Raw genomic sequence first — 25,851 nt, forward strand, 5'->3', positions numbered from 1 at the left:
CAAATCACACAATGTGCTTCGACTTACTCTACACTTGTGTGATCACTGCAGATAGTAGTAAAAGTGAAAGAAGTTGTGAGATTTAGTGGAAGACCAGCCCCAAAGAGTTTCATTTGCTTTTCAATAAGCACTAAGGTCAGCAAAATGTCTTAAAATATCCCGACCAAAAAGTTAGGACAAGCGATGTTGTTCATTGTATGAGTTGGTGATTTATCATTCTCTGAGTAAATGTAACTTTACACAGCACAGTTACTCCACACCCAGTGGTGAAATGAAGCCACAGCTGCCCTGGAGTAGACTGTAGAAGAGAGCGCCTCCGACTGCCACCATTAGGGCTGCAACTAATGATTATCTTGTTAATCGATTTATCTGCTTATTATTTTTTTACTGTGTTCAACAAAAATGCTATTTTTTCAGACTTTTTCCCACATAAAGCTATGGTAAGGCTTTTAAAAGGTCACTACAACTTCACTAAGTTTGCTCAAAGCTGCACATGAACACAAGCACAAGTTTGTGTGAACATTTAAAAGCTAAGAACCTCCAGAGTGCAGTCACTGAGCTTTGATAACTGACGGCTACACTGGCTGAGACTTGAGCCCAATGAGCTGGGATTGAGGAAGTTTATTTCTATAGGACTATAAGATCTGGCAACAATAAGAGAGGAGCTCGTTCTGTTTCTGATTGGATAATTGTACTTTTTCATCAAAAATACTACATTTTCATGTAATTTTTGTCTGTGTAAACCAGTAAAGGATTAATCATTACTTAATCATTACATGTATTCCCACACGCTACGACTCAGACCCAGTATTTGATTGTTTTTTTATTTGAGTTTTAAAAATGTAATTGTCATTTCAAAAGGTTGGGAGCCACCAGTCTATAAAGGACGAGGAATCTGTGCTGTATCACTCCCAAAGAAATCCCCTCTCCCTCCCCACCCAGAATGCACCTCTTTCAGGAAATCAACAAAACTATTATGACATGTAAAAGTAAATGATTGTATCTCGGGTGGAAATGAAAGAAGAGGCACATCGCACAGGAGGAAATTAATATTTGAACGAATCATGGAAGCTCTTTTGGCAGGAGGACACAGTAAAGTGACTCAAACGGCATCAGAGACTTATTTCAGTGCAGTTTTAGCCAATGTTTTGTTTGAAGGCTTGTTTTTTGGAAGGTGATTTGCATTGGTATTGCTAAATATACAATGCAATTGGTTTCCCAGTGCCAATGTCAGTAAATAATCTAATTTTGCAGAAAGCTGTGACTGAGAAGGTTAGTGCCTCTCGAACAATGAAATGAATGTTATTTGCTGTTTTATGTTGCTTCAGATAATTCATTGAGAAGATGGTTGAGTATCTGAACCCTGATCATGTATGTCAGTAACATTTGCTTGTGTGACTTTTTCACTTGTAATGTAATGTAATGGTTATTCTTCCCCCTTTATATTGTTTTGAAATAGGAGACAAACTTCGCACATCACTTTCTAAAGGCAGGTGTAGGAGAGGAGGGAAATCCCAGTGTGCCAACATGTTTTTCTGTGATCTTCACTGCTCCTACAGGTCGCCCGAGTGGCATTGATGATGGGTCAAATGCAGAGAACGAATTTCCCCACACGGATCAATAAAGAACTAAGTAACTTGTTTACCTTAATAAATCCTTTCTGTAGTCCCTCTGGGGGTAATACAAGTGTTAATGGGATGATCGGGGGGGTCTTTCATCTCCTCCTGGTGTCTTTGTCCAGAAAACCACCCTTGAAACTTCCCTGCCTCAGGGTCGGAGGTGCAATACACAATAATAGAATCACGAAGAAGACAGGCTAACGGGGCTAGCTCCACTTTAGCAGTGTTTATAGCCAAGTTTGAGTGAAGAAAAAAATCTCAATTGTGTTATTGAGTTGTGGCACAATTTATCTTTATTTGTTTGTTTATTTTGTCGGGACAGTACATGTTAGTGGGACTCATGCATATAAACAAGCCACGCCGGATTGCAGCCTTGGGCTAATTTGCATCTGTAGTCCCACACTCACACTCACACTCGCACTCACAAACACACTCTCATTCATCCTGGCCTGTTGTACATGTTTTTAGTGGTAGGGGAAACCATAGTGCCAGGAAAACTTACGCAGACACGGGGAGAACATGCAAACTCCACACAGAAAGGCCCTGTGCAGGTGGGAATCGAACCCGGGACCTTCTCACTGTTCTACAATGTACAATATCCGTCTCTCCCTTTGACTTTTTTGTCAGCGTAGTATTTACTCTCACGGACAATTAATTAGTAAAAAAACGTAACATGCTACGACACCTGCAGTGGCGCTTATGGCCTCTAGGGGCATGAGTTACTTAGTTCTGCTTTAAGATGGTGGCATTTTTCTTGTAAATGAAGTGAAAATGTATCGTCCCTCCATCCCTCTTCGGCAATACTGTATTTGAGCGTCATAGTTTCACATGATTTGCATATTATTAGAGGTCAAAAACAAATGCAAATGAGCCTTCAGCTGCTATTTTTGTCCTCATTTATTTCTCAATCTCGGTGTGAAATGATTGAAAACCGCTTACCACCTCAGGAAATATGATTTGACCTTCCACGTGCCGCCAAGCCTATAGATCAAGAACAAACCAGGTCTAAAAAGGGCCTAAAATTGGAATAAATTACGACTAACCTGTGTGTAAACCACGTCTAAACCGTAAAAAAACACCGCTACTGTATTCTCCACATCCGTCCAGTGTGAGATGTTGGCGTCTCAGCGAGGAGTGGCACTTGGCAGCGTGCGTCCAGCGAGCAGCGCGGCCCAGACAAGGCGCCCTCAGTTCAGGCCTAAAGCGAAGAAAAAGGTCATTCAAGTCTCATTGGGTTTCTAAAGGCCTGTGCAAATCAATCACAATTTCACTGCCACTTTCAGACGCGGAGAGCGCTGACATATCGCTCAATGTGGAAGCCAGTCATATGGAAAATGGACTTATGTGGGTTAGTCATAGGTGCTTTGTAGAGGTTTGGTTGATTTAAAGTTTTAGTTAAATATTTTGATGAAAGGTTTTTTTTTTCTGGTGTTATGTTCATGGGCTGACACTTCAGTCCACTGACAGATATATTCACGGAGAGTGTGTGAAATGACTCGACAGGGACTTTGCACAACAAATACATAAGCTCATTTTCGTCTTTAGTCCCTGAGCAGAGGCCGAGGGACTGCAGGTTTACACTAAGCTGGAGATTCATAAAAAGCCCTTGTATATAATAAGAAAAGATAAGAGTTTATTGATCTCATATGGAGAAAGTCACTTGTTACAGCAGTGACTTTCTATAAAAATAGATAGAAAATACGCAATCAAAGAATACAGAGAAACACACTATGTACACATTCATAATTGCAGTGGGAGGTGTTTGATTAAGTGACAATGATGGCAAAACACTTTTTCTTTTATTTCAAGGCTATTTACATTATGAATAAAAAAAAAATCATTTATAAATAAACACATTTGGAACTATGTTTTAAACAGAAAAAGGTTAAACAGATTCTTAAAATAGCTACATTTTGCTTTGATTACTGCTTTGCACGTTTGACATTGTCACAATGAGCTTCACGATGTAGTGATTAATCAGAAAAAGTTTTGACTTCACTGACTGTTGAAAATAATTTCAGAGACACAGGTTTGAATGATTTAAAATATAAAATATATTTTGAGTCATTTCACCCTTTTTGTTTCCTACATAACCCCACATGTTCATAGTTTAATGTAAATAGTGTTGAAAATTAAGAAAAGTCGATACATGAAAAGTGTTTTTGTACTGTATGACAGTGGTGTGGATGAAGGACCTGAGTGTGCCTCAGTCTTCCACTGAAGGAGCTGCTCAGCTGCTCCTCCTCCTATTATTTATATAGCACCTTGCTTTCACAGATAAAAAATGTTTTCTGTGCATAAGAAAAATAACATGAAAGATGATTTGCCTTATATACTAGGGCTGAACGAAATGGGCAAAATTTCCTACCTCGATATTCATGCCAGTTATCTCGATATCGATACGATATAACTATGGGTTAGGTGAAAACCAAGCATTTTTAAGAAAAATTAAATCATAATACAAAACAGTGCAGTTTTATGGATGACGATCTATATCTTTTATATCTTGCTTTTTCGGTTTGATTATTTTGAATGTTCATATCTCGATATCGATACGATAACGATATATCTTTCAGCCCTACTATATACTGAATAAAGGGGAGGTATAGTGCAAAATCACTATTTTTGAGCTTTTTTCAATGTTGTTCTCTCATCAAAAACAAATCTGGAGTTGTGTTTTGACCCACTTGTGCATCTTTGAGTAATCTTTCGATCTTCTCCCAAGGCTATTATTAGCACAGCGGTGGCAGCTCCCAAAAAGCTGCTCTTGAGATCTTAAATATCCAGGAAATGCTTTCTTCACCTTTCCATCTTTTGCTAAGTTTAAATTCTTTCATCGCAAAGTAAAAACACTGGTCATAGCTTCACAACCGCCCCACGAGGCCGCCAATACTTTAAGTGTATTTACAATCAACAATGACCAAATGCTTAAAGCTAAAATGGAAGTGTCTTCAGCTGCTTTTTCAGAGACAGTGGGAGTAATATCATCATCATACCCTTCATAAAAGCCAGTGAGTCCGCCTGGGGAAATTAGGTCATACATGTGGACCAGAGGGAGGGAAGGTCAAATAGCGGCAGATTAAATCCTCTCTTCCAGGTTTCATTTCTGTGCCACAAGAAAAACAGGTTATGCAATTGTCAGCAACTGCCGCGCCGCCGTAACCTTCAAATCTGGAATTAGGAATAGGACAAGCGGGCCAGATTTGGGGATTAACTCTGTGATACTCATGCTTGCCTCGTGCTTCCACAGGGGGCATCTTCGAGACGGTGGAGAATGACCCGATCGGCGTGGAGGAGCTGGCCTTCAAGTTTGCCGTCACCAACATCAACCGCAACCGGACGCTGATGCCAAACACCACGCTGACCTACGACATTCAGCGCATCAACCTGTTCGACAGCTTCGAGGCGTCCCGGAGAGGTGAGGACTTAAAGAGAATAAAAAAGTAAAAATCACTCAAGCCGCTAAATGGATGTCAAGGAATGAATATTGCACTGATTTTGTTGAGATGATGATGAACTCTCCTCTCACCAATTTAAATACATTTTATTTAGCAAATGTAGGTATTAAATGTCATGGTAAATCCTCTCTAGTGTGGTTTAATTGTGTGACACTGTCAGTTGTTGATCAGGTGTTTCAGTGTGGTCTAGGGATGGGCGATACCACATTTTTTGGAATCGATACGATCCCGATACTTTTGGGGTCGTTTTTCTCGATACCGATACCAATACCGATACTGGTCATTTTATATGGGTGAATGTATTTCAATCAAACATACTAAAACAGTTTTTTTTATATAATTAATAGGCAAATTAAAATGACATTACTTTAACTGGTTAATTAAACAATGTTAATGTGAAATTAAATACATAAACAAAGTTGAAAATTAATACTTTAATGACAAACAGAATCTAAACCAGAATGATATGGCTGGCTCAGTTCACTCCTCTGCTGCTGTGGATTGTTTTGGCTCAGAACAAAGATGTAAATCATCCTTTTATGTTTAAAATAGCTGCCACGCCTTCTTTTTACATATGCAAATTAGAAGCGATACTTTATGCCCAATATCGCCGTTTGGCATTGATATATCGATACTGTGGTATCGATCTGCCCATCCCTAGCGTGGTCTTCCCTCTCGTCTCCCGGTCCCTCAGAGCTGCCAGAAGCTCGATGGGAAATCCCATTGAAGCTCTCTTTTTGGAAAGCAGCCTCTGATTGGCTAACTCTTGATGGTTGTGAAGCTCGACTTGAAAGCCGGGGGCGATGTTGTAACACCCACCAGATGAGTTTAAAAATGTTAAAATTAAGTATTTTCCTCCCCCTACATGTTCCAACAATGTCCTAATGTCCTAATGTGTATAATGAGCTAAGACCTATTCACCACAACTGCCTCTAAAATCCTATATCTAATCCTATATATAGAACTTGCAGTTACTCGTAAAACCTGAGGTGGCAGTAGTGAGTATACAAATGACCAACTTGAATCTAGTCCCTTTAAAAGCGGGGAAGAAAGGCTTTGACTACCAGCTCCTGCTCTGTGTCTGTGAGAGCAGCATTAGCATTAGCATTAGATGCTGTCACTGTGAAGCTCCAAGAGGAAAACTGAAGCTGTTGAGGCCAAACATGACAAGGAGGCTCTTTATTTCAGTCATGGGCTCCATGTTTTATAAAGCTTTCAAAATAATATACTTTTGTGGGATAAGAGACTTCTGTGGAGAGTAAAACATGTTTTCTGTGCGTTAGCTTCTTCTGCTTTAGCTGCTATTAGCCACATACAGCTACATCATGACAAAAGCACAACAGCTCAGAGTTAGCCCTAATGTGGACCTGGTTTCTTTGTTTAGTCCTTGTTTAGACCTGGTTTACAGTTGTTCTGATCCCAGGATTTCTTTGTTTAGTCCCAGTTTTGTATTTTTTCTAGTTTAAACCTTGTTAGCGACAGTGTTGTAGCTTCTGTTTGGACTTGGTTTAGTCGGTGATGTAGGAAAACTGTTTTTCCCTATTAGATTTCATATTGATTTGAACTATGAGTCAAAAGTCTAAATAAGTCTTATTTGCGCAGAAGGCTATGCATTAAAATGTAGGGTACAATGTTGGTAAAGGTTTATGTAGGCCCATGATAATGAACAATGTCATAAGATGCTCTGTTTGAAATTTCACCCGTCCCTTTTAGCCAACATAATATTAATATTTAAGTGGTAGTTACTGATGACTAAAACAATGACTATCATCTCCAGATATCTTTGAATTATATTATTAAATATGCTTAAATACAATAATATGAACGTACAGTCGACTACCACCATTTTAGATTTAATTTACATAGAATTTCTGTTGACTTAAAATTAGACAAACAATTTAAAAGAACTGTTTGACTAACTCTTGACTAAAACTAAATAAGTGCTTGTTGTCATGTTAACCCCGACCTCTCGTCTCCTCAGCCTGTGACCAGTTGGCGTTGGGCGTCGGCGCCGTCTTCGGCCCGTCCCACAGCTCCTCGGTGAGCGCGGTCCAGTCCATCTGCAACGCCCTGGAGGTGCCGCACATCCAGACGCGCTGGAAACACCCGTCTGTGGACAACAAGGACAGCTTCTACATCAACCTGTTCCCCGAGTACGCGTCCATCAGCCGCGCCGTGCTGGACATCGTGCAGTTCTACAAGTGGAAGGCCGTGACCGTGGTCTACGAGGACGCCACGGGTGAGCCACGCTGTTCCAATACGATATCATGTAGTACTTATCACTTAGTCACATTGATGGACCTTTTGTTTCTTCTCCTGCAGGACTGATCCGTTTGCAGGAGCTGATCAAAGCGCCTTCGAGGTACAGCATCAAGATCAAAATCCGCCAGCTGCCGACGGGAAGTAAAGACGCGCGGCCGCTGCTCAAAGAGATGAAGAAGGGAAAGGAGTTCTACGTCATCTTCGACTGCTCCTACCAGACCTCCGCGGACGTGCTCAAGCAGGTCAGCGTCTCTCAGGGTTTCTGCAGGGCAATGAAAGCATTAAAGGTCATAGGGCCCGATATTCCGGCTGACACAAGGACAGCATTGGGCGAGGCGAGGCTGCGATCTTGCAAACACACAACTGTGCGCCAGAGCTTTCGCCTCGAGCCTGAGGGTGTGGCTTAGGAAAAAAAGTGGGTCGGCTTAGGTGTGTGCTAGAGCAGCGCTGTAATATCGCCCATGATATTAAGCTTTTGCTGGAAAAATATTCCAGTGGGGCAGGGCGATTTTAAAATAATTTTCCCCATATTGATCGATCTCGATTTTCGATTCCATTTTTAAGTTTAAAGCAGTACTAAGTAACGTGTTTACCAATCCTTTTCGTAGTCCCTGTGGGGGTAATACAAGTGTTTATGGGATGATTGGAGGGTCTTTCATCTCCCCCTGGTGTCTCTGGCCAGAATCCAATGTTTGCAACTTGACTGCCACCGGACCAGAGCCATCAATACACACTAATGGAATCACGAAGAAGAAGCTAACATGCTAACGGGCAAAGCTAGCTGCGGGCTAGCACCACTTTAAACAGTATTTACAGCCAAGTTTGAGTGAAAAAAATATTTCCATTGTGTAATTGGATGTACAATATCCCTCTCTCCCTTTGTCTTTCCTGTCAGCGTAGTATTTACTCTCCAAGCCAATAAATAAGTTAAAAAATCGTAACTTGCTACGACACCTGCAGTTGCGTTTATGGCCTCTAGGGGCAAGTGCTACTTAGTTCTGCTTTAAAAGAAAGAAACAATAAATGTGGTCTTTCCTGGACTAGCACATAAACAGATGCTGCGGCCAAACTGAAAACTCCAGCCAACTCATCAGCAAAAACAAACTCCACACTTCTATCGTCTCAGTACAACATCCCCTCACAACAACACACAAACATCTGTACGTTTTGAAGAATGTCAGAAGCAGACAACGAGACAACGAGCTCATGTGTGTCCAGAATCTCAAAAGGCCACAACTTAACATCAGGTCCTCTCCTCTTTGTGCCGCATGTGCCATCCTGTGCTTCCTGTTTGTTTGGGTGTTTCCCTGGGATTGACCTGACAGGCGCTGCAGCATTGCGTCTGGCCAATTCTCCTCAATCAATATTAATATAACTACATGGGTTCAGTGAAAACCAAGCATTTTTCAGAAAAATAAAAACATCATAACACAAAAGAGTGCAGTTTTATTGATGAGAATCTATATCGTTTAGATCTTGCTTTTTCGATAATATCTTGAATGTTTACATCTCGATATCGACACAACAACAATATATTCTTCAGCCCTAATGGGAGTCAACCCCTGTCCACCCCACCTACTGTGAAATAGTGACATTTCCCACTGACAACTTCTTTTAACTCCTGATTGTTCAAAAATACAAAACATAATGTCCAGAATACATTTAGATGCAGATTTTGCTTAAAATGTCTGGACATTATGCCTAAAAGTTGCCCGTTGTGAAAGTTTTGCAAACTTTTAAGAGTTATTTTGCTTTTTGTAGGTTTTTGTTAATGATTCCAAAAACATCTTTTTCACTGTCTACTACTTTGTTGGTTAGAAAATGCAAAATGGATCAAAAACAAAATATCCAGTAGCTTCACTTCCTGATTGCTGAACAGGAAGTCGTTGTGGCTCGCGTGGCTGTAGAGAAGCCATGGCGAGAGTTGATTATGGACTGGTGAAGCAATCCAGTAACCAATCAACTTTGGCCTATAAAACAGCCCCAGGTATGATTCTGATGAGAGAACATTGTAACATGTCCTTTTATGCATCTGTGGCATTCAAATTATTGTATCGAAATTGCATTTTAAAGCAAATTTGACTTCCTGCACCCTGTATGAACCCTTTAATCGAAGGAGTGGGTGGGTAAAAGCATTCAGTTAAATTTCATCATATCTCCCGCCCCCGACGTGCCATGTGGTATTTTTTGACTATATTCTATCAATTTTCATGCGGCCGCTGCGATCACACCTTCAGAGAGAAGATTCTTGGTGTGAAAAGTTGGTTCTCAGCTGGAGCCATTTCCCCGGGGAATCACGGTGAATGTGGCGTATTATCTGCACCATTCTCTGACAGAGGAGGAGGAAAAGTTTTTAAAGGACAACAACAAAGCCTTTACAATTTAAGAACCACTGGCAAACTACTTTTTCTTTAGCGCTTCTTGTATCACAATGGGGTTTTTTACAGCCCTCCTCACATGTTTCTGATGTTGATGCTCACTGCCCCGACTGATATGGCAATTTTACTTTCTCAATTTCAGTTTTCAAAATTGGCTTCCTTTCCTGTGTAATTCTGTGAGTGAAGAGATTCCTGACCTCTGAAGATGAAGGAGAACCGTATTGTGTGTTGCACAAGATACATGGTGTTTGCAAAGCATTGTTTCCACATATACACATACATATTGATGAAGTTTTACAGCAGCGATAATAATGTTTTTAAGGGATTGTGGGCAACACGTCCACCTTTCCTTGCATTTTCGTATAACCCTGAGTGACAGAGGGAGAAGGCGACAGGTCCATGTGAAGGCAGCTCTAAAAACTAGTAAATTATTTGGAAATTGTGACCAGGTCTAGGGCGGTTTTGGGGCGCTGAAGGCCTGGCCATATCTAAGGTTAAAGGTGCATTATGCAACTTTTTATGTAGAAAGAAAGTTGATATGTGTTGATATGCTGCATGAGTGGTTACCATGGCACCTTTGCTTTCCATTACAGTGGTCTTCCTCTCACCACACAACCTACAAAAAAATTATCCTAGAGTGTTGTAGAGACCACCGTGATCTAAAGTAAAGGCGCCATGCTGACCACTTATACAGCCAATGGGTCACTATACTTTATTGTCCCTGTAGGGAAATTTGCCCTCTGCATTTGACCCATGCATCGATGCCACTCGGGTGACCTGTAAGGACCCATGTCCAGATGTGGAGCCAGGCTGATGGTCAGGGACCTTCTTGCTGTGAAGCCCGTTCATTAAGCCGAGAACGAGGGAAAATGTTTGCCGCTAAAACCTGATGTTTAGTAGATTGCAGGTAGAAGGTCCCGGGTTCGATTCCCTTTCTGTGTGGAGTTTGCATGTTCTCCCCGTGTCTGTGTAGGTTTCCCCTACCACTAAAAACACATGCAATAGGTGAATCCTCCAGCCAGGTGTTTCTGACCATCAGCCTAGCTCCACATCTGGAGATGGGTCCCCGGGTGCAGCACTGCTCCGTACGAGGGATGGGTTAAAAGCAGAGGACATATTTCGTTGTACAAATCATGTATCAGGGCTCTAGACTGCGACCAAAATGCTCGCGTATGCGACTATTTTTATCACATTATAGCTTAAGTGGCGCTGTTTGAGGATGTGTTGATGGAGTAAACTAAAGGGAAATGTTTTTTGAAGGCTCTATTAATGAAATTTACAATGTACAAAACACTACAGACCCTAAATATAAAGTCAAAGTAGGTTTTCATCAAAAATACTACATATTTTATGTCATTTTTGCTTCATTGTAGTCTGTGTGAACCAGAAAACGATTCATCGATTACTAAAATAGTTGTCGGCTATTTCAATAATCGATTAGTCGTCGATTAACCAATTAGTCGTTTCAGCCCTAACTAATATGTTCAATTTCAACATAATTTTGCTCTTCATCCATTCTTTACTTGTTCTCTATTGTTGCCTGTTCCAAGACAAAACTATAGCGTTAACCAGAAAGGAAATCCATGTAGCAGAATTCGTCAGTGTGACTCTAAAGACGCTAAAGACGCGGCTTTGTGGTTTCAGCAAATAAACCCATTACTTCTTACGCCACAACAGACATGGCTTTTTAACTGGTTTTGCTCTTATCTCTCGTCCAGATCCTGTCCATGGGCATGATGACGGAATATTACCACTTCTTCTTCACGACGCTGGTGAGTGAACAGCTTATGTATAAAAGCTTTTGTACTTAACACAACAAGTAGCTCAGGATATTATGTGAGATCGTGGAAAAAGTGTGTTACATGAACTTGAGATTAAGCCGTAAGTCTCATCCTGGAGTAAACAGAGGGACGGCTTAATGGAGTCGATCAGTGGTTCACAAACTAACGCTTTTTAAGGCAAAATAATGATGTTGATTATTTTACGCTTAATTTAGTCAGTGTTCACGAGTGAGGGAGGGATGGAGTGTGAGATCGATAGACAGATCGGTGCAGCGTCGGAGTGTTGTGGTGAAGAAGGAGCTGAATCGGGGCAAAGCGCTTGATTTACCAATCGATCTAGGTTCCCACCCTCACCTATTGCAGACAGTGGTTCCCAAAGTGGGGGTTGCGGGACACTGAAGTGGGGGGTTATAATATGATTTTTTTTTTACATTTCTCACATTGAATTGGATGTATTTTTGATCGAAAACAGAAACTTGTGTGAAATTAAGTCAAACATGAAAATGCCGTATCCAAACTAGCATACTTAAAGCAGTACTAAGTAACTTGTTTACCTTAATAAATCCTATTCCTAGTCCCTCTGGGGTAATACAAGTTTTTATGGGATGATTGGAGGGTCTTTCATCTCCCCCTGGTGTCTCTGGCCAGAAAAACACAATTGCAACTTGACTGCCACCGGACCGGAGTCACCAATACACACTAATGGAATCACGAAGAAGAAGCTAGCAGGCTAACGGGCAAAGCTAACTGCGGGCTAGCACCACTTTAAACAGTATTGACAGCCAAGTTTGACTGAAAAAAATTATCTCCATTGTGTAATTGGATGTACAATATCCCTCTGTCCCTTTGCCTTTCCTGTCAGCGTAATATTTATTCTCACAGACAATTAATCAGTTGAAAAAAAATTGCAACTTGCTACGACACCTGCAGTTGCGCTTATGGCCTCTAGGGGCAAGAGTTACTTAGTACTATTTTCAATGTTTGGCACCTTTAATTATTATAAATGTTAATTGCAGTTTACAGAAGGTCGTCCCCGAGTTGTTTGTTGAGTGATTTTGGGGGTCATGGTCTGAAAAGTTTAGGAACGCCTGACCTATGTTTATGAGATTTGGGTAATGACCGAAAGGACAAGATCACCGATACAGGCGGCTGAAATTAGTTTCCTTCGCAGGGAGGCTGGGCGCATCCTTAGAAATAAGGTGAGAAGCTCAGTCGCCCGGTAGGAGCTCTGAGTAGAGCCACTGCTCTTTCATGTAGAGAGGAGCCAGCTGAGGGCCTCCTGGGTGCATCTCTTGGGAGGTGTTCTGGGCATGTCCCATTGGGAGGAGGCCCCGGGGATGACGCTTGAGGGACTATGTCTCTGAGCTGGCCAAGTGCTGCATCGGGATCCACTTAGAACAGCTGCTCAGACTGCTGTCTCAGTGCCCGGAAGAAATGGATGGATGGATGGATGGATGGATAGATGGAGGTCCTCATCCAAATCCAGTCTTTGATTACCCACATATGTTCTGTGTCTTCTGTGTGTCTGTGTGTCCTTAGGAGCATGTTTTGTATTGCTAGAAACAGTAGAATCCAAAATGTTGCGCAGTGTGCCTTGATTATATATATTTTGTTATTGTAAGTTGCAATAATCAATGATAAATAGAAGCTCTGCAAACCTAAGAAGGCGACAGGTGTGTAAGAGAGGAGGATACTTGACTCGAAACATAAAGAATAAAATATCTCAAACCTGAACCAGTGTTAATTTCATCAACTAATATTATTTCATTATCATCATTTTATTCAAAGTAACAGTTTTGCTTCATGAAATTAGACTAAAACAAAGATGACTAAACTAAGATAACTTCCAGATGTTATTTTGTGTAGTAACATCTGGAGTTTCAGTTTTGCAGTTTGAAAGAGCCTGATTCAGTGCCGTGTCCGTGTGGGAGACGTTTTATGATGCAGCACAACATTTATTTTAGCTTTAATCAGCTAAACGTTCCTTGATTTTTGTCAGCCAAAACACAAGAATTTGAAATCTCTCTAACTCGCTGTATACTTTCCCATAGTCAGATTGTCCTCGTTATGAACCTACAAAAGTGATTCTGGCCGGTGTGTTTTGTAATATCTGGCACGACTCCACTGTGCTCCGCTTTTTAATCAACAGAGTCTTTATCCTGGTCAGTAGGTCATATCCCAAAATCTCATTTGTTCGCAATAAAGAGTGATGTAAGAATATTCAGATCTCATGGTCCGGCATGACGCAAGGAGTGAAATTGCATTGTGGTTTTTTAAAATCCCACTCTTTCCTCTGAAAATGTCTGGAGGAACTTTTAGCGCAATTATTACTGTCCTGTTTTAAAGGTAATGCGTCGTCAGACTAATTGCTTAAGTCATTTTTTGGATGAATTGAGGTTTTATTTCAATTTAACTCTCCATACAGTGCTGCTTTGTAAGACTTCTTTGAGCACGTTCTCAGCCAATTAGAGTATGTATAATAAAGTAATTCTCGAGCCCATTCCTGTGCGGAGTTATACATTTTTAAAGAACGCGACCCGCCGTGGGAGCTGAATTCCGTCCCGCGACCGAAAATGAGTTTGACACCCCTGTGTTAAACGGTTTATTTGGGATATTTGAAAGGATTTCACAAATGATATGTTGTGTTTCATCTTGAAATCCTCTGGGGACCCCCACCCAGTGCTTGATTTGATCCCCCAAGCGCATTCCCCCAATTCAATTTTTTTCAGGGTAAAGGATCCGGGAAATATTTAGGAGGATCCGGCAAAAAATGTATCTGATATAATGGTGTCTAATGAGAGTGTTCCGGCAAATGTTTTGGCCTGTTCCCCCAATCCATCACATCAGACCAAAAGTGTTCCTGAAAATACTAATTTACAAATCAAGCACTGCCCCCACCCAAAGCCTCACGATCCCTAAAGGGGTCCCGACCCCCACTTTGGGAACCACTGCACTAGAGGACCGTTACCCCAAACCCTTTTTCTAACCTTGACCATTTATAAGTCGTGCGTAACCCCACAGGAATGAAAAGCAGAAGCAGCGTTAGCAAGACGATCAGCCTTTAGAGTTTGGGATGGTCTTGGTAAGGCCTTAAATGTCATAAAAATTTATTCAAAGGCATTAAAAAAGGCATTCAATTATAAATTATTGGAAAATTATGACATTGCTGAACAATTTTGACTGTACAAGTTCATTAAAAATATGAAAATCATAGTTTACATGTTCAGCTGCAGTTTTGGCTGAAATTTTGGCTGAAAAGTTTCCTGTTTTGTCCAACGATCTTTCCTTTATTTGCAAATCTTATTTTTTCCTGTGTTTGTGGCATTTAAATATAGTAATTGGGCGTTAAAAATGGCATTACTTTGCCATTGCATCTGCCTGTATAAACCTGTCACTGCTACCATGGAGATCCGACATGTTTGGTGGTGCTAGCAAACATTCTCAATATGCTAACGATAGCCAAAAATAGTATAATAAGTGGAGAAAAAAGCTGTGTAAGAACTACGTTAGCTGCTGAGTTACTACTGGTAAATACATCTAGCACACTGTGGTGTCCAAGTGTTTTGATGTGATGAATAACTTCAGTATTATACCTTTTAAAATCTCCATTAGTTTATTATTCCTGCAAATCCCATGATCCTGAACTCTATAGCTGTTAGCATTTAGCCATCAAACATCTCAATCATGAACGATCCAGATGTTTTACACTGCATCAACCATCGACCACATTTAGGTGATGTCAGAGCAGAAACATTAATGAATGTACAGACCTTTTGAGATTTTACTTTAAATCAGAACAAGCGTATAAAAGTGGCCTCTGAGCTAAATGCTAACTCATAAACTTACCTCGTCTCCGTCAGGACCTGTTCGCCCTGGACCTGGAGCCGTACCGGTACAGCGGGGTGAACATGACGGGCTTCCGGCTGCTCAACATCGACAACCCTCCGGTGGCGTCTGTGGTGGAGCGCTGGGGCATGGAGCGGCTGCAGTCGCCGTCCAAGGTGGAGACCGGCCTGATGGAGGGCATGATGACGGTGAGAACCTTTAGCATAAAACTGATTCACCTCTTACCCCTTAACCGAGCGCAGTTTCTTCAGTTCAGCGTTACCCAAATCTGAAAGCTTCTGGACAAAAGTCTTCAAGCCAGTGTTACGCCTAATTTGAAAGCTAAGACCCACAAAACTGATGTAAACAGAGCTTTGTGGTTGCCAGGTTGTTGTAACTTTTTCTCCATAATTTATTGTAGCTTATTTTGTCACATTTCCGTTGCATTTTTGTCACTTTTTTGTGGCTTTATTGTTGCATTTTTGTGTCAGTCACATGACATAACTTTGGAGAGCTGCTTTGTAGCTCCTTTGAAATTTAGTCACACTTTAGTTGCCGTGTGGTTGCTGCGGTGTCGTAATTTTTTTCCATGGCATTTTTTTAATCAACCTTTATTTAAAGGGACTATAGGGAGTTTAAAAAAGTTAAAATTAAGTATTTTCCTCCCCCTACATGTTCCAGCCATGTCCTAATGTGTAGAATGAGCTCAGACCTGTTCACCACAACTGCCTCTAAAATCCTGCACTGTCACTAAAAAAGGTGTTATTTCGGGTCTGAAGTGCCGTCATGCACGAGCTTAATATAGAAGCTGCAGTTACACGTATGAGGAGTGGCAGTAGTGAGTATAAAATGGCGAACTTGCATCTAGCCCCTTTAATTTATGCTTGGAAACGTAATGTCAGCTCTGTCTCATAATAAAACGTGCTAAGTTTGTACAACAAAGTAAAAAGTACCATCTCTGAGATTGTGTGCCAACTCAGCAAAAAGAAGCCTTAGGGCCCTAAAGATTGTTTTGAGGCTCGTATTTGGGCTCCCCTGTTGTAAAGAATGCCGGATATTCACCATGCCTCCTCCTGACCCGTGCCTCCCTCTGCCCCCTGCCCTCCAGACCGAGGCGGCTCTGATGTACGACGCCGTCTACATGGTGGCCACGGCGTCGCAGCGCGCCTCGCAGATCACGGTCAGCTCGCTCCAGTGCCACCGACACAAGCCCTGGCGCTTCGGAGGCCGCTTCATGAACATGCTCAAAGACGTGAGTTCAGCCTCCGACAAACCACATCCTGCACTTCCCCATGGTCTATTATTATTCCTAATGACGAGTTTGGTTGAAAGATTATTGCAATAAATGAAAAATCACAAATTAAATCGTCAAACAGGTTGAAATTATTTCAGTGATGCATTGTCCCCTTCAAACTACAGCATCTCCTTTCTTCTTGTGGTCCTGTTATCATAAACAAAATGCTTCTAATCTGCAATATATATCGGCTTAAACACCAGTTGAATCATATGACAAACTGAGACATGGCAGGTGAAAATATAGATTTTTCACGTGGTCAATGATTTTTTTGAGAGTTTTCTCCCAAAACGTCTTAGTTTTCATGTCAGTGTGTAAAAAAGACAAAGCTTATCTTGTGTGATGCTTATTTTGTGATGTTTTGCCTGTGAGGGAACTGGAAATATAGCAGAAGTAAAAAAAAAAAAAAAGCAAAAGCCGGCTCCCCACGCTTATTCATTCATAAATATCGACAGATTTCATATGTGTCCTGCGCTACAATCCAAATATGGTCTTTTTCCTGTCTGGGATGAAAAAAAAATCTTTATTACTAATATGTCACAAGATAAAATACTAAAATACTACATTCAAACCTGGCTCTATCCATTTTTTAGATTGCGTCGCTGAAAATATAGGCAATGTCGGCCATTTTTATGTTAAAATGGCAGACTTGCAAAACTTTATTTTTCTCATATCAGTCATGTTCGGCAAAAGTTTCAATTTGATATCTCTAAATGTATTATATTTTTCCCTCTTCATCTGCAGTGCCTTGCCGTAATAGAAAACTCTTGTACGAATAAGAGTTTAATTGACTCTGTGCATAACTTCAAATCACAACACTGCCCCCCTAGATGTGACTTCCTGTTTCGATCCAGCACGCCAAAATAAAAGCACACAGCTCGTCTCATTGATTAGTTCAGCAGGTACTTGCAACATTTCTAGAGTATAATTAAATACACACATTATAAGTGTTTTGTCTGTTAATAGTTCGGCAGAAAGAAAGTTGAACTAATGAATAAGATGGTGCTTTATTTTGGCGTGCTGGATCGAAACAGGAAGTCACTTCTTGGGAGGCGTTGTTGTGATTTTTGTGCACAGAGTCAATTGCAATCAGATTTTAGATTTGACTTTTTTCTGTTCAATTCAAGATGTTTTCAGGGGGAGCAGTAGTTTGACATTTATGGTCTCTGTCGGATTTGAAGCTCTGTGGAGGGACTCCCACCAGCTCTGGGTCTATCTATAACTTGTTTGTGAGACACAGATCGCTCCTTTGAGGTTTCTCTTTTCTTCTGCTAAGTTTTTAGTTGTTCTTTGGCATGAAGGAGGGTCTTAGGGAAACTATCCATGTCACTGCTGAGTGCCGCTCATGTTGGCTTTATGTTTCTTTGTCTGTTTCACTGTTGAACATCTGGTTTCCAAGCGTTTCCTCTTTGTCAAATCAGTCATATTCAAGCATCATGTGAGGCTTCTCCTGTTCTGATATTGAGCTATACGTAAACAATTTGACTTGATAAAGGTGCACCTTCATCTCGACAGACAGCTCCGTTTGAGAAGTCGTGTGTTTGTGCACATTTGTATCTTCCAGAGATGGTGAGGTGACATTGTAAATATGATCGAGACGCCGCTCTGGAGACCCAGATCAAATTTATATCTGGCATCTGCTGCAATAACGTTTGTCATTCAGTCCATAGATAAATAAAACCCGGCGCATGTCTGACAAACTGCTTTCATTCTACAATTACCTGGCTGTTTATGGGAAGCGATGAGTGAAAGGTGTTTTTTTTGGGTGTGTTTCTCTGCGTAAAAGCCCAGTATGATTCAAATTCAATGCTGAAGGAACAAGTCTGGAGTTCTCTCACATATGAGGCGGCGGATTTTCTGAAAACAAGCAGCGTTTTGCAGCTTGTGATCCAGAGAATGCTTTTATCTCTGTTCACACATGTCTCTCTGTGCCTGAGTTCACATTACCTTTACTCCTGCCCCGTCTGCTCTGAGTGGGAGGGAGAGAGATGGTTATGTAGTTAGGCGAGAGAAGGATGAGACACACCAGTCCCTTTCATTCAGGAATGATTAAATCTCGGCTTACAAAGACAGGGTCGACTGAGTGAGATGAGCTGCTGACTGCGACATGCGCTTATGCTTCTTCCCCTTTTCTCTCCTCGTCTTTACATTAAAGGGATGTTTCAGGATTTTTGACATAGAGCCTCATTTCCTTGTCATCCAAAGTGTTGTTGATTTCTGGAGATTTTTAATTCATGCTGTCCTTATATTTGAAGAGTTAAGTGGTGCTAGGCTAGTGCTAGGCTAGTGCATGTCTATGGTAACTAGTAGTCCGGGAGCCAGACCCCCTCCCCAGGCACATTTTTGCTCCCTTTTCCAAATTAGTATTATTCAGTAGAGTATACTGTACCTTGGGTCAAGAACTTGGCCCCGTTCGGCTGTGGGACCCCAAAAAACACTTTTACGGGACAGGCTTCAGATGGAGCTTTGTGGTTCTATCCACAGTAGTGCTGTGGTCACATAGAGAGTCACAGATGAATGAAACTGCATATCTTTTTAAATTTGTGATATCTAGGGGATTTCAAAGTGGGGTAGGGTTAAAATCAGGCCTTGATGCAATTAAAGTTTCACGAACTTTGGAGACTTTGGACGTTTGTGATGGACAGTTGGGAATTTTATTACTTATTTCTTCATTTCAAAATATCTTTGACAATTTACACTGAATATGTTGCCAGTGTCATCACTAAAGGAGCTTTCTACAAATCAGATATGGCAACGTTTGGAGGACGACCCCATGATTTTGAAGAGGTTTTTAATGCAGGCTACTAGTTACCATAGACATGCACTAGCCTAGCACTAGCCTAGCACTAGCCTAGCACTAGCCTAGCACCGCTAAACTCTCCAGAAATTAACAACACTGGAGGAAATGAGGCGCTTTTAACATTGCGCTGCCTCATGTACTTCATTCATTCATTCATTCAAGCATTTTCTATCTCTCACAGGACATACTACAAACTTTATCCCTGAGTTCCACTTTGGCATTTTACTGAAAAGGAAGCTCTTCCTTTTCCAAACTTGTTTAAATATGCCCTGTGAGCTGCGTCTTGATTTGATGAAACATCGTTGTAAGAAGTGGGAAATGACTCCTCCTGGTTGAATGTACAGATCAATTGTTTTTTTTATTCCACCACAACCCTTCGACCCACAGAATCCCTGAACGCCTCTGAAGTGGGTTTTGTCCTCGCAGTGAAAATCCCTCAGATCCCCGTGATCAGCGTCTCATCAGCGCGACCGGAGCGGACCAGAATGTGACACGACGCACTGTAGATTGTGTGGATTTGAAGAGACTTAATGAGACGCACAATCTGGACTGGAGTAGGTCTCACATACGACATGAGGCGAAGGCGTCTAATCAAAGAGGGGATGATCACGGCATTAACCTCAGCGTCCGACATGCATCTTTCTCTGTACACATCTATTATAGAAAACGCTATCTCAATGGCCGCCGCCTGGGCGCCGCCATGTTTATTTCCCATACCGACTTTGAAGCTAAGCAGGGAAGTGCCTGGTTAGAACTGGGATGGGAGACCGTTTGGGAACACCAGGAAGCCTGGCGACAGTACTGAGTGTGTGCGTGGTTGGTGGTACTGCTGTCCGAGGACAACCCGCTGTCACAAAAACGCGAGTGCACGAGATCTGACTGCCCTGCGTGTGCGCGCATCCAAACAGGGCGATGTGTGTGTGCGCGCGTGTGTGTGTGTTCGTGCGTGTGTGTATGTGTGTGTGCGCACGCATCCAAACAGGGCGATGTGTGCGTGTGTGGGCGTGTGTGTGTGTTCGTGCGTGTGCGTGCCCAATACCTGCTCTAACACGAGCCTCTAATCAAACGCGCTGCTCCGACTGATTTATCCTCCGTGTGAGTCAAAGCGAAAATGAAACTACAACTTAACGAGCGCATGGCCTGCACTGCGTAGTTTTTTTACTTTGATGCTGTACCATTTGTTTTCTATTTTGCTTTCACGTATTGTGAGCCCAGAGGTACATTTTATTCTAAAGCAGCTTTGAAAGCATTGCCAATTTTATTGTAAGGTTATAAATACTGTCTCACAACGATCATTAGGCTATTTCAGTTCAAAACCAACTTATTACTTTTTTTTATTGTACACTACCGTGATGCACCAAACCACGGGTCCTGCACCGTGAACCAAACCGTTAAAGCTGAACCCCTAATATTTATCCATAATTATTCCACTGTCTCTTGAATCCTGTTCCCCGAGTTTAGCGAAAATATTGTCGTAGTTTATAAGAAAGGAGCACGGGTGCATCAAACACTCCTATTGCAGTTTGTTTGAAATTGTTTTTTGCCTTCATTCTTTTACACATTTTTAGTGGCCATAGTTTTTGGAATGGGTTGGGAACCACTGGTCTACAGCTGACCTGTGTGACGGGTTGGACATTTCTTTGGAATCACTCATAATCTCAGAATATCTAATGTGGAGACTAGCGAAGCCCGGCCAAAGGCCGGGTCTCAGCTAGTATTCAAGAAAAGATACAGTATGACCAGTGTTAGGAATGTTACTTTAAAACAGTAATCAATTCAATTCAATCAATCAATAGTTCCAATATCACAGCAGGAGTTGCCTCACAGGGCTGCACCAAACATTAAAACAATGTTAAAAATCTTTGATCTTTCATGGCTTAATGGATTGAAAAGCCGACGCTTTTTGACTGAACTTTCCTCAGGCCAAACAGTCATGAGTCATGTCCTTAAACCAATGGCCTTATGCACTGCTCTGCATTATACGCCAGGAGACTGGATGTGCACAAAGTTTCTTTAAAACCGCACGCACAAAGTGGGCTGGCACTTTTAAAGAAACTGGTTAAAAAGGCGGCACAGACGCCGTCTCGATTTTGCCCTGAGAAAGGCTTTCTTAATTATGCTTCTTCATTAGCCACGTAAAACAAAGGTCTTTTGGCTTTTTCACCTGATAGAGAGTGATCCCTGCACTGAGGAGACCGAAAGGACATGTTTTTACTTTAAATCAGTGGTTCTCAACTAGTGGTCGGGACCCAAACGTGGGTCGCAAAACCGTTTCCAGTTGGTCTCCAGCCTTTCCCAAAACCATTTATTTCAATATTTATGCACAGAAAAAGTATAGAATCACTACTTGAGTCTGTTAAAATGCCTGATATCCCTGTTTGGAAAGGACAAGGACAAGATCGCGAATATAAGCGGCCGAAATGAGTTTCCTTCGCAGGGTGGCTGGGTGCACCCTTCGAGGAGGGTGAGGAGCTCAGTTACCCGAGAGGAGCTCGGAGTAGAGTCGCTGCTCCTTCACGTCGAAAGGAGCCAGCTGTGGTGGCTCGGGCATCTGTTTCGGATGCCTCCTGGTCGCCTCCCGCGAGAGGTGTCCCATGTCCTCGTGGGACAAGGCCTTGTGGAAGACCCAGGACAGGCTGGTGGGACTATGTCTCCGAGCTGGCCTGGTGTCGCCTCGGGGTCCCCCCAGAACAGCTGGAGGAGGTGTGTGTGGATCGGGAAGTTTGGGCATCTCTGCTGAGACTGCTGCCCCCGCGACCCGGCCCCGGATAAAGCTGAAGAAAATGGATGGATGCCTGTTTTTAATCATAATTTCAGATTTTTGGGCTTATTTAATGCTTATTCAACAATTTTTTCTAAGCCATACTCGTCTTCCCAGGGAGATTGTGGGTCTCGACGTCTATTTCAGAACCACTGCTTTAAGCAAAAACGTCTGATCCAAGCAGTACTGCAGGTTTTGATAGTAATGCATCATTTTAATTATTTGCACGAGGAATTAGTTTGTAAAATGTCTGTAGTCAATTCTAGAATTTCCAAATGCTCTAGTTTTATTTGTCTGTCTTGTCGTTAACAATCCCACCATCTCATCCATCTACTGCGTGTTTATCGACGCCTCTCGTGTAACGTCATAATGAGCCATATTTAAACATCAGCTCTGTGCCCTCTCGCCAAACGCCACCCTTCATCAAATCCACCGTCGTTACATAACCCCTGACTCCATGTTTGCACCGGGCCGTGGCCAAAGTGTCCATTAAGATGCGCTTAGTCACTCCTCATTAGCATGAGCGGCGCCCGCGATGACGGGCCGTGTTTTGCTTCTGTGCCGCAGACGACGCTGAGCGGACTCACGGGACAAATCATCATCAACAAGACGGACGGCCTGAGGAAGGAGTTTGATCTGGACGTGATCAGCCTGAAGGAGGACGGCCTGGAGAAGGTGAGCCCACGACCTCTGCTCAGACTGAAACCAGGCACTCAATCACTTTCTCCAAAACTACTTTAGCAAATGCTGAATTGTGAATATTGTTTTCTGCTAAATAAAGATACAAAGACACGGAGGAGCAAAGTGGTTCAACATAATACCCTATGTTAGCATCATGCTACATGCTAACGCTAGCTACAAATGCCGTTTTTTTGCTTCTACTGAACAATCTGCTGTGAAAAAACATCTATATGGGCCCGATTTAGACTCGACTGTATTTGTGTGTGATAAATAAGTTTATATTCCGGCTAAAAAGAGTGACAAATTGAGAAGGGTCTGGATGCAGCAAGTGGAGGGGCACATGATCAGTCAGACGTCACCTCTGCAAGACAACGCTATCTATTGTGGCTGTGACTCGGAACAGTGACCCTAAAAGTTGTAAAAATGTGCTTATAATCTTATGAAGAATTGGGATGTTAGAAATAGGGCTGCAACTGACTATTATGTTGGTAATGTGTAGGTTTCCTCCAGGTACTCCGGTTTACCCTACCATTAAGAACATGTACAATATGAATGTAGTGAGTGAGTGGTTGGTGGTCGTTGGAGCGGCTGATGGCATAGACTGGTAGCCTCGCTTCTGTTTGTCTGCCCCAAGGGGCAGCTGTGGCTACAATATTACCACTGGGTGTGGAGTGAATGAATAAAATCTACAGTGTAGTGCTTTGAGAAACTTAACATAGGCTTGTAAAGCTCAATACAAGTGTAAACCATTATTATTATGATAAATGGATAAATGAGACACAGAGGGCCAGATCTTGTGGTGGCACACAGAGGGGCGCAGGCTCTTGGTGAATTATTTTCTGAGTGGCGGAGCTTTGTGCCTTCGCCACCAGTGAGAGGGCGTCACGAGAGGAGGTGACTGCACTGATGGGACCGCTGACATTCACTTCCTCGTTTACATTGCCCTGCCTTGTGTTCTTCCTTTAGCCTTAGGCTCTCACAGGTCAAACTAAAAACTTTATTTACCCCATCGTAAGCAAAACAATGTTCACGTCTTGAGAGAGAAAGAGCTACAGTGTCCGAAAAAAAGGGTCTCCACCCCTGTACTTTCCACTAAAATATGCTAAGTCTGGAGTGGGAAGATCACAAAGTGCGCTCCTACTAAGGCCAAAATTCTGGCTTTTTCATTATTTCTTTGACAACAACAACATAACTGGACTTATTGTATTCATGGTTCAAAGAAGATTAAACAAAATGAGGGGAAAACACATTGAACTGCAGGTTGTGTTGGTATTCTGTACATTTTCTTTCGATTTGACCCAATTCTTTGCTCAAACCTTTGCCCGTTGTGTCTGATGTTCTTTGTTTGCAGACAGGTCCCGACTTTGCTGAATGTTTCTCTAAAACTCTTCCTGTTTTGAATGTTTCATACATACAGAGATTCACATTCTTCTAATTTTTATAATTCAATGTCTCGTTGTTTTCACATGCAGCCATTAACACGAAAGGTAATGCTTGAGACCCCCATGAGTGTCGTTTTTTTTTTTTTTTTTCTTTTCAAGAATTCTTTACTTGAATTGTTAAATATCAGAAAGCTTTTCTCACTTACACATTTACTCACAGTGGAAACAGTTTATTTTTAAGTAAGTTTTGCTACTTCTTCAGATCATCAGACTGTTTGCTGTGCTTTACCTTGTCTTCTCTTTCTTATGAATGTGCCAGGTTTTTTTTTTGTAATTAAAAGCAAACATTTCTCCTTGTTATTGCAAGCCAATCGGGGGCAGCAGCCGTCTGAACAAAGTGTGGAAGAAGGTTTGTATGGAGCTGTAGCTAAAGCCCCCAGTGCAGTCGACGACAGTCATATCCCTCTCTCTCCTTTGCTCTTTTATAGAGACTTCCCTTTACATTGTGTTGCTTTCTTCCAGTCTTTGTTCCCTCAGAATATCCTGTGTTATCACTTTAGTCCTTTAAAATCATCACTTTCTTTCATTTCTGATCCAAGACAAGCTTCTGTTAATCTCATCGTGTCATTTATAGATTGGCGTTTGGAATTCCAACACTGGCCTTAATTTGACGGAGAGCAACAAGGACGTCTCTACAAATGTGACGGACTCCATGGCCAACCGGACGCTCATCGTCACCACGATTCTGGTAACGACCACAGCTCACGACCTTTAGACATACTTTGATTTCTCATGCTGTGGGATGTCCACACAGTTTAAAGGGGCTAGATGCAAGTTCATCATTTTATACTCACTACTGCCACCTCAGGTCATACGTGTAACTGCAGCCTCTATATTAAGCTCGTGCATGACGGCACTTCGGACCCGAATTAACACCTTTTTGAGTGACAGTGCTGGATTTTAGAGGCAGTTGTGGTGAACAGGTCTGGGCTCATTCTACACATTAGGACATGGCTGGAACATGTAGGGGGAGGAAAATACATAATTTTAACATTTTTAAACTCTGTATAGTCCCTTTAAGTAGATATTGTCCCATACAAGATGATAGTAAACGTAGAAAACAATGTTTAAAAAATCGCTGCGGACAGTTTTTCTGACACTGGCCTCATATTTATGCCGCTTGTTCTCTTCAGGAATCATTTACTATTTGTTGATCACAATGATCTTTGTGTCCCCAATCATTTAAATGTCAATACCTTCATATATCTGCCACAAGTCATTGTTCCCCCTTGTTTTTTCATAGTTAGAAATTTCGCCTAGTTAGAAATTTTTCCGGACGCTGATGCTGAAAACTGAGCCATGCGGAGGCCGCTCGAAGGGGCGTGTCTGAAGAAATGACGCAACTTTTTCCGGCACTGACCTCGCGGACGCGTCAAGTATAATCCTAGACTGATGAAACCAGAATGAGTCCTCTCTATATGTTTTTATACAGAGGAGGATCAGTCTGGAACCCCCGCCCCTGTCGGCGACATCAGAAAACTAATCGCACCTTAAAGGGACTATAGGAAGGTTAAAAATGTTAAAATTATGTATTTTCCTCCCCCTACATG

General features: G+C 41.9%; 1 protein-coding gene across 1 annotated transcript in view; it reads left to right on the top strand.

The window, feature by feature from the left end:
* Window positions 1–25,851, top strand: part of LOC306976038 (glutamate receptor ionotropic, kainate 1) — a 50,930-nt gene that overhangs the window by 15,586 nt on the left and 9,493 nt on the right. Inside the window, exons 2-9 of the mRNA XM_079573884.1 lie at window positions 4,870–5,037; window positions 7,059–7,316; window positions 7,400–7,581; window positions 11,436–11,489; window positions 15,359–15,532; window positions 16,432–16,575; window positions 22,746–22,853; window positions 24,876–24,989. Of these exons, the coding sequence (XP_079430010.1) occupies window positions 4,870–5,037; window positions 7,059–7,316; window positions 7,400–7,581; window positions 11,436–11,489; window positions 15,359–15,532; window positions 16,432–16,575; window positions 22,746–22,853; window positions 24,876–24,989 (1,202 nt within the window). The remainder of the gene's footprint in view (window positions 1–4,869; window positions 5,038–7,058; window positions 7,317–7,399; window positions 7,582–11,435; window positions 11,490–15,358; window positions 15,533–16,431; window positions 16,576–22,745; window positions 22,854–24,875; window positions 24,990–25,851) is intronic.

The sequence above is a fragment of the Gobius niger genome (assembly GCF_951799975.1).
Source record: "Gobius niger genome assembly, chromosome: 1".
Taxonomy (NCBI): Eukaryota; Metazoa; Chordata; class Actinopteri; order Gobiiformes; family Gobiidae; genus Gobius; species Gobius niger.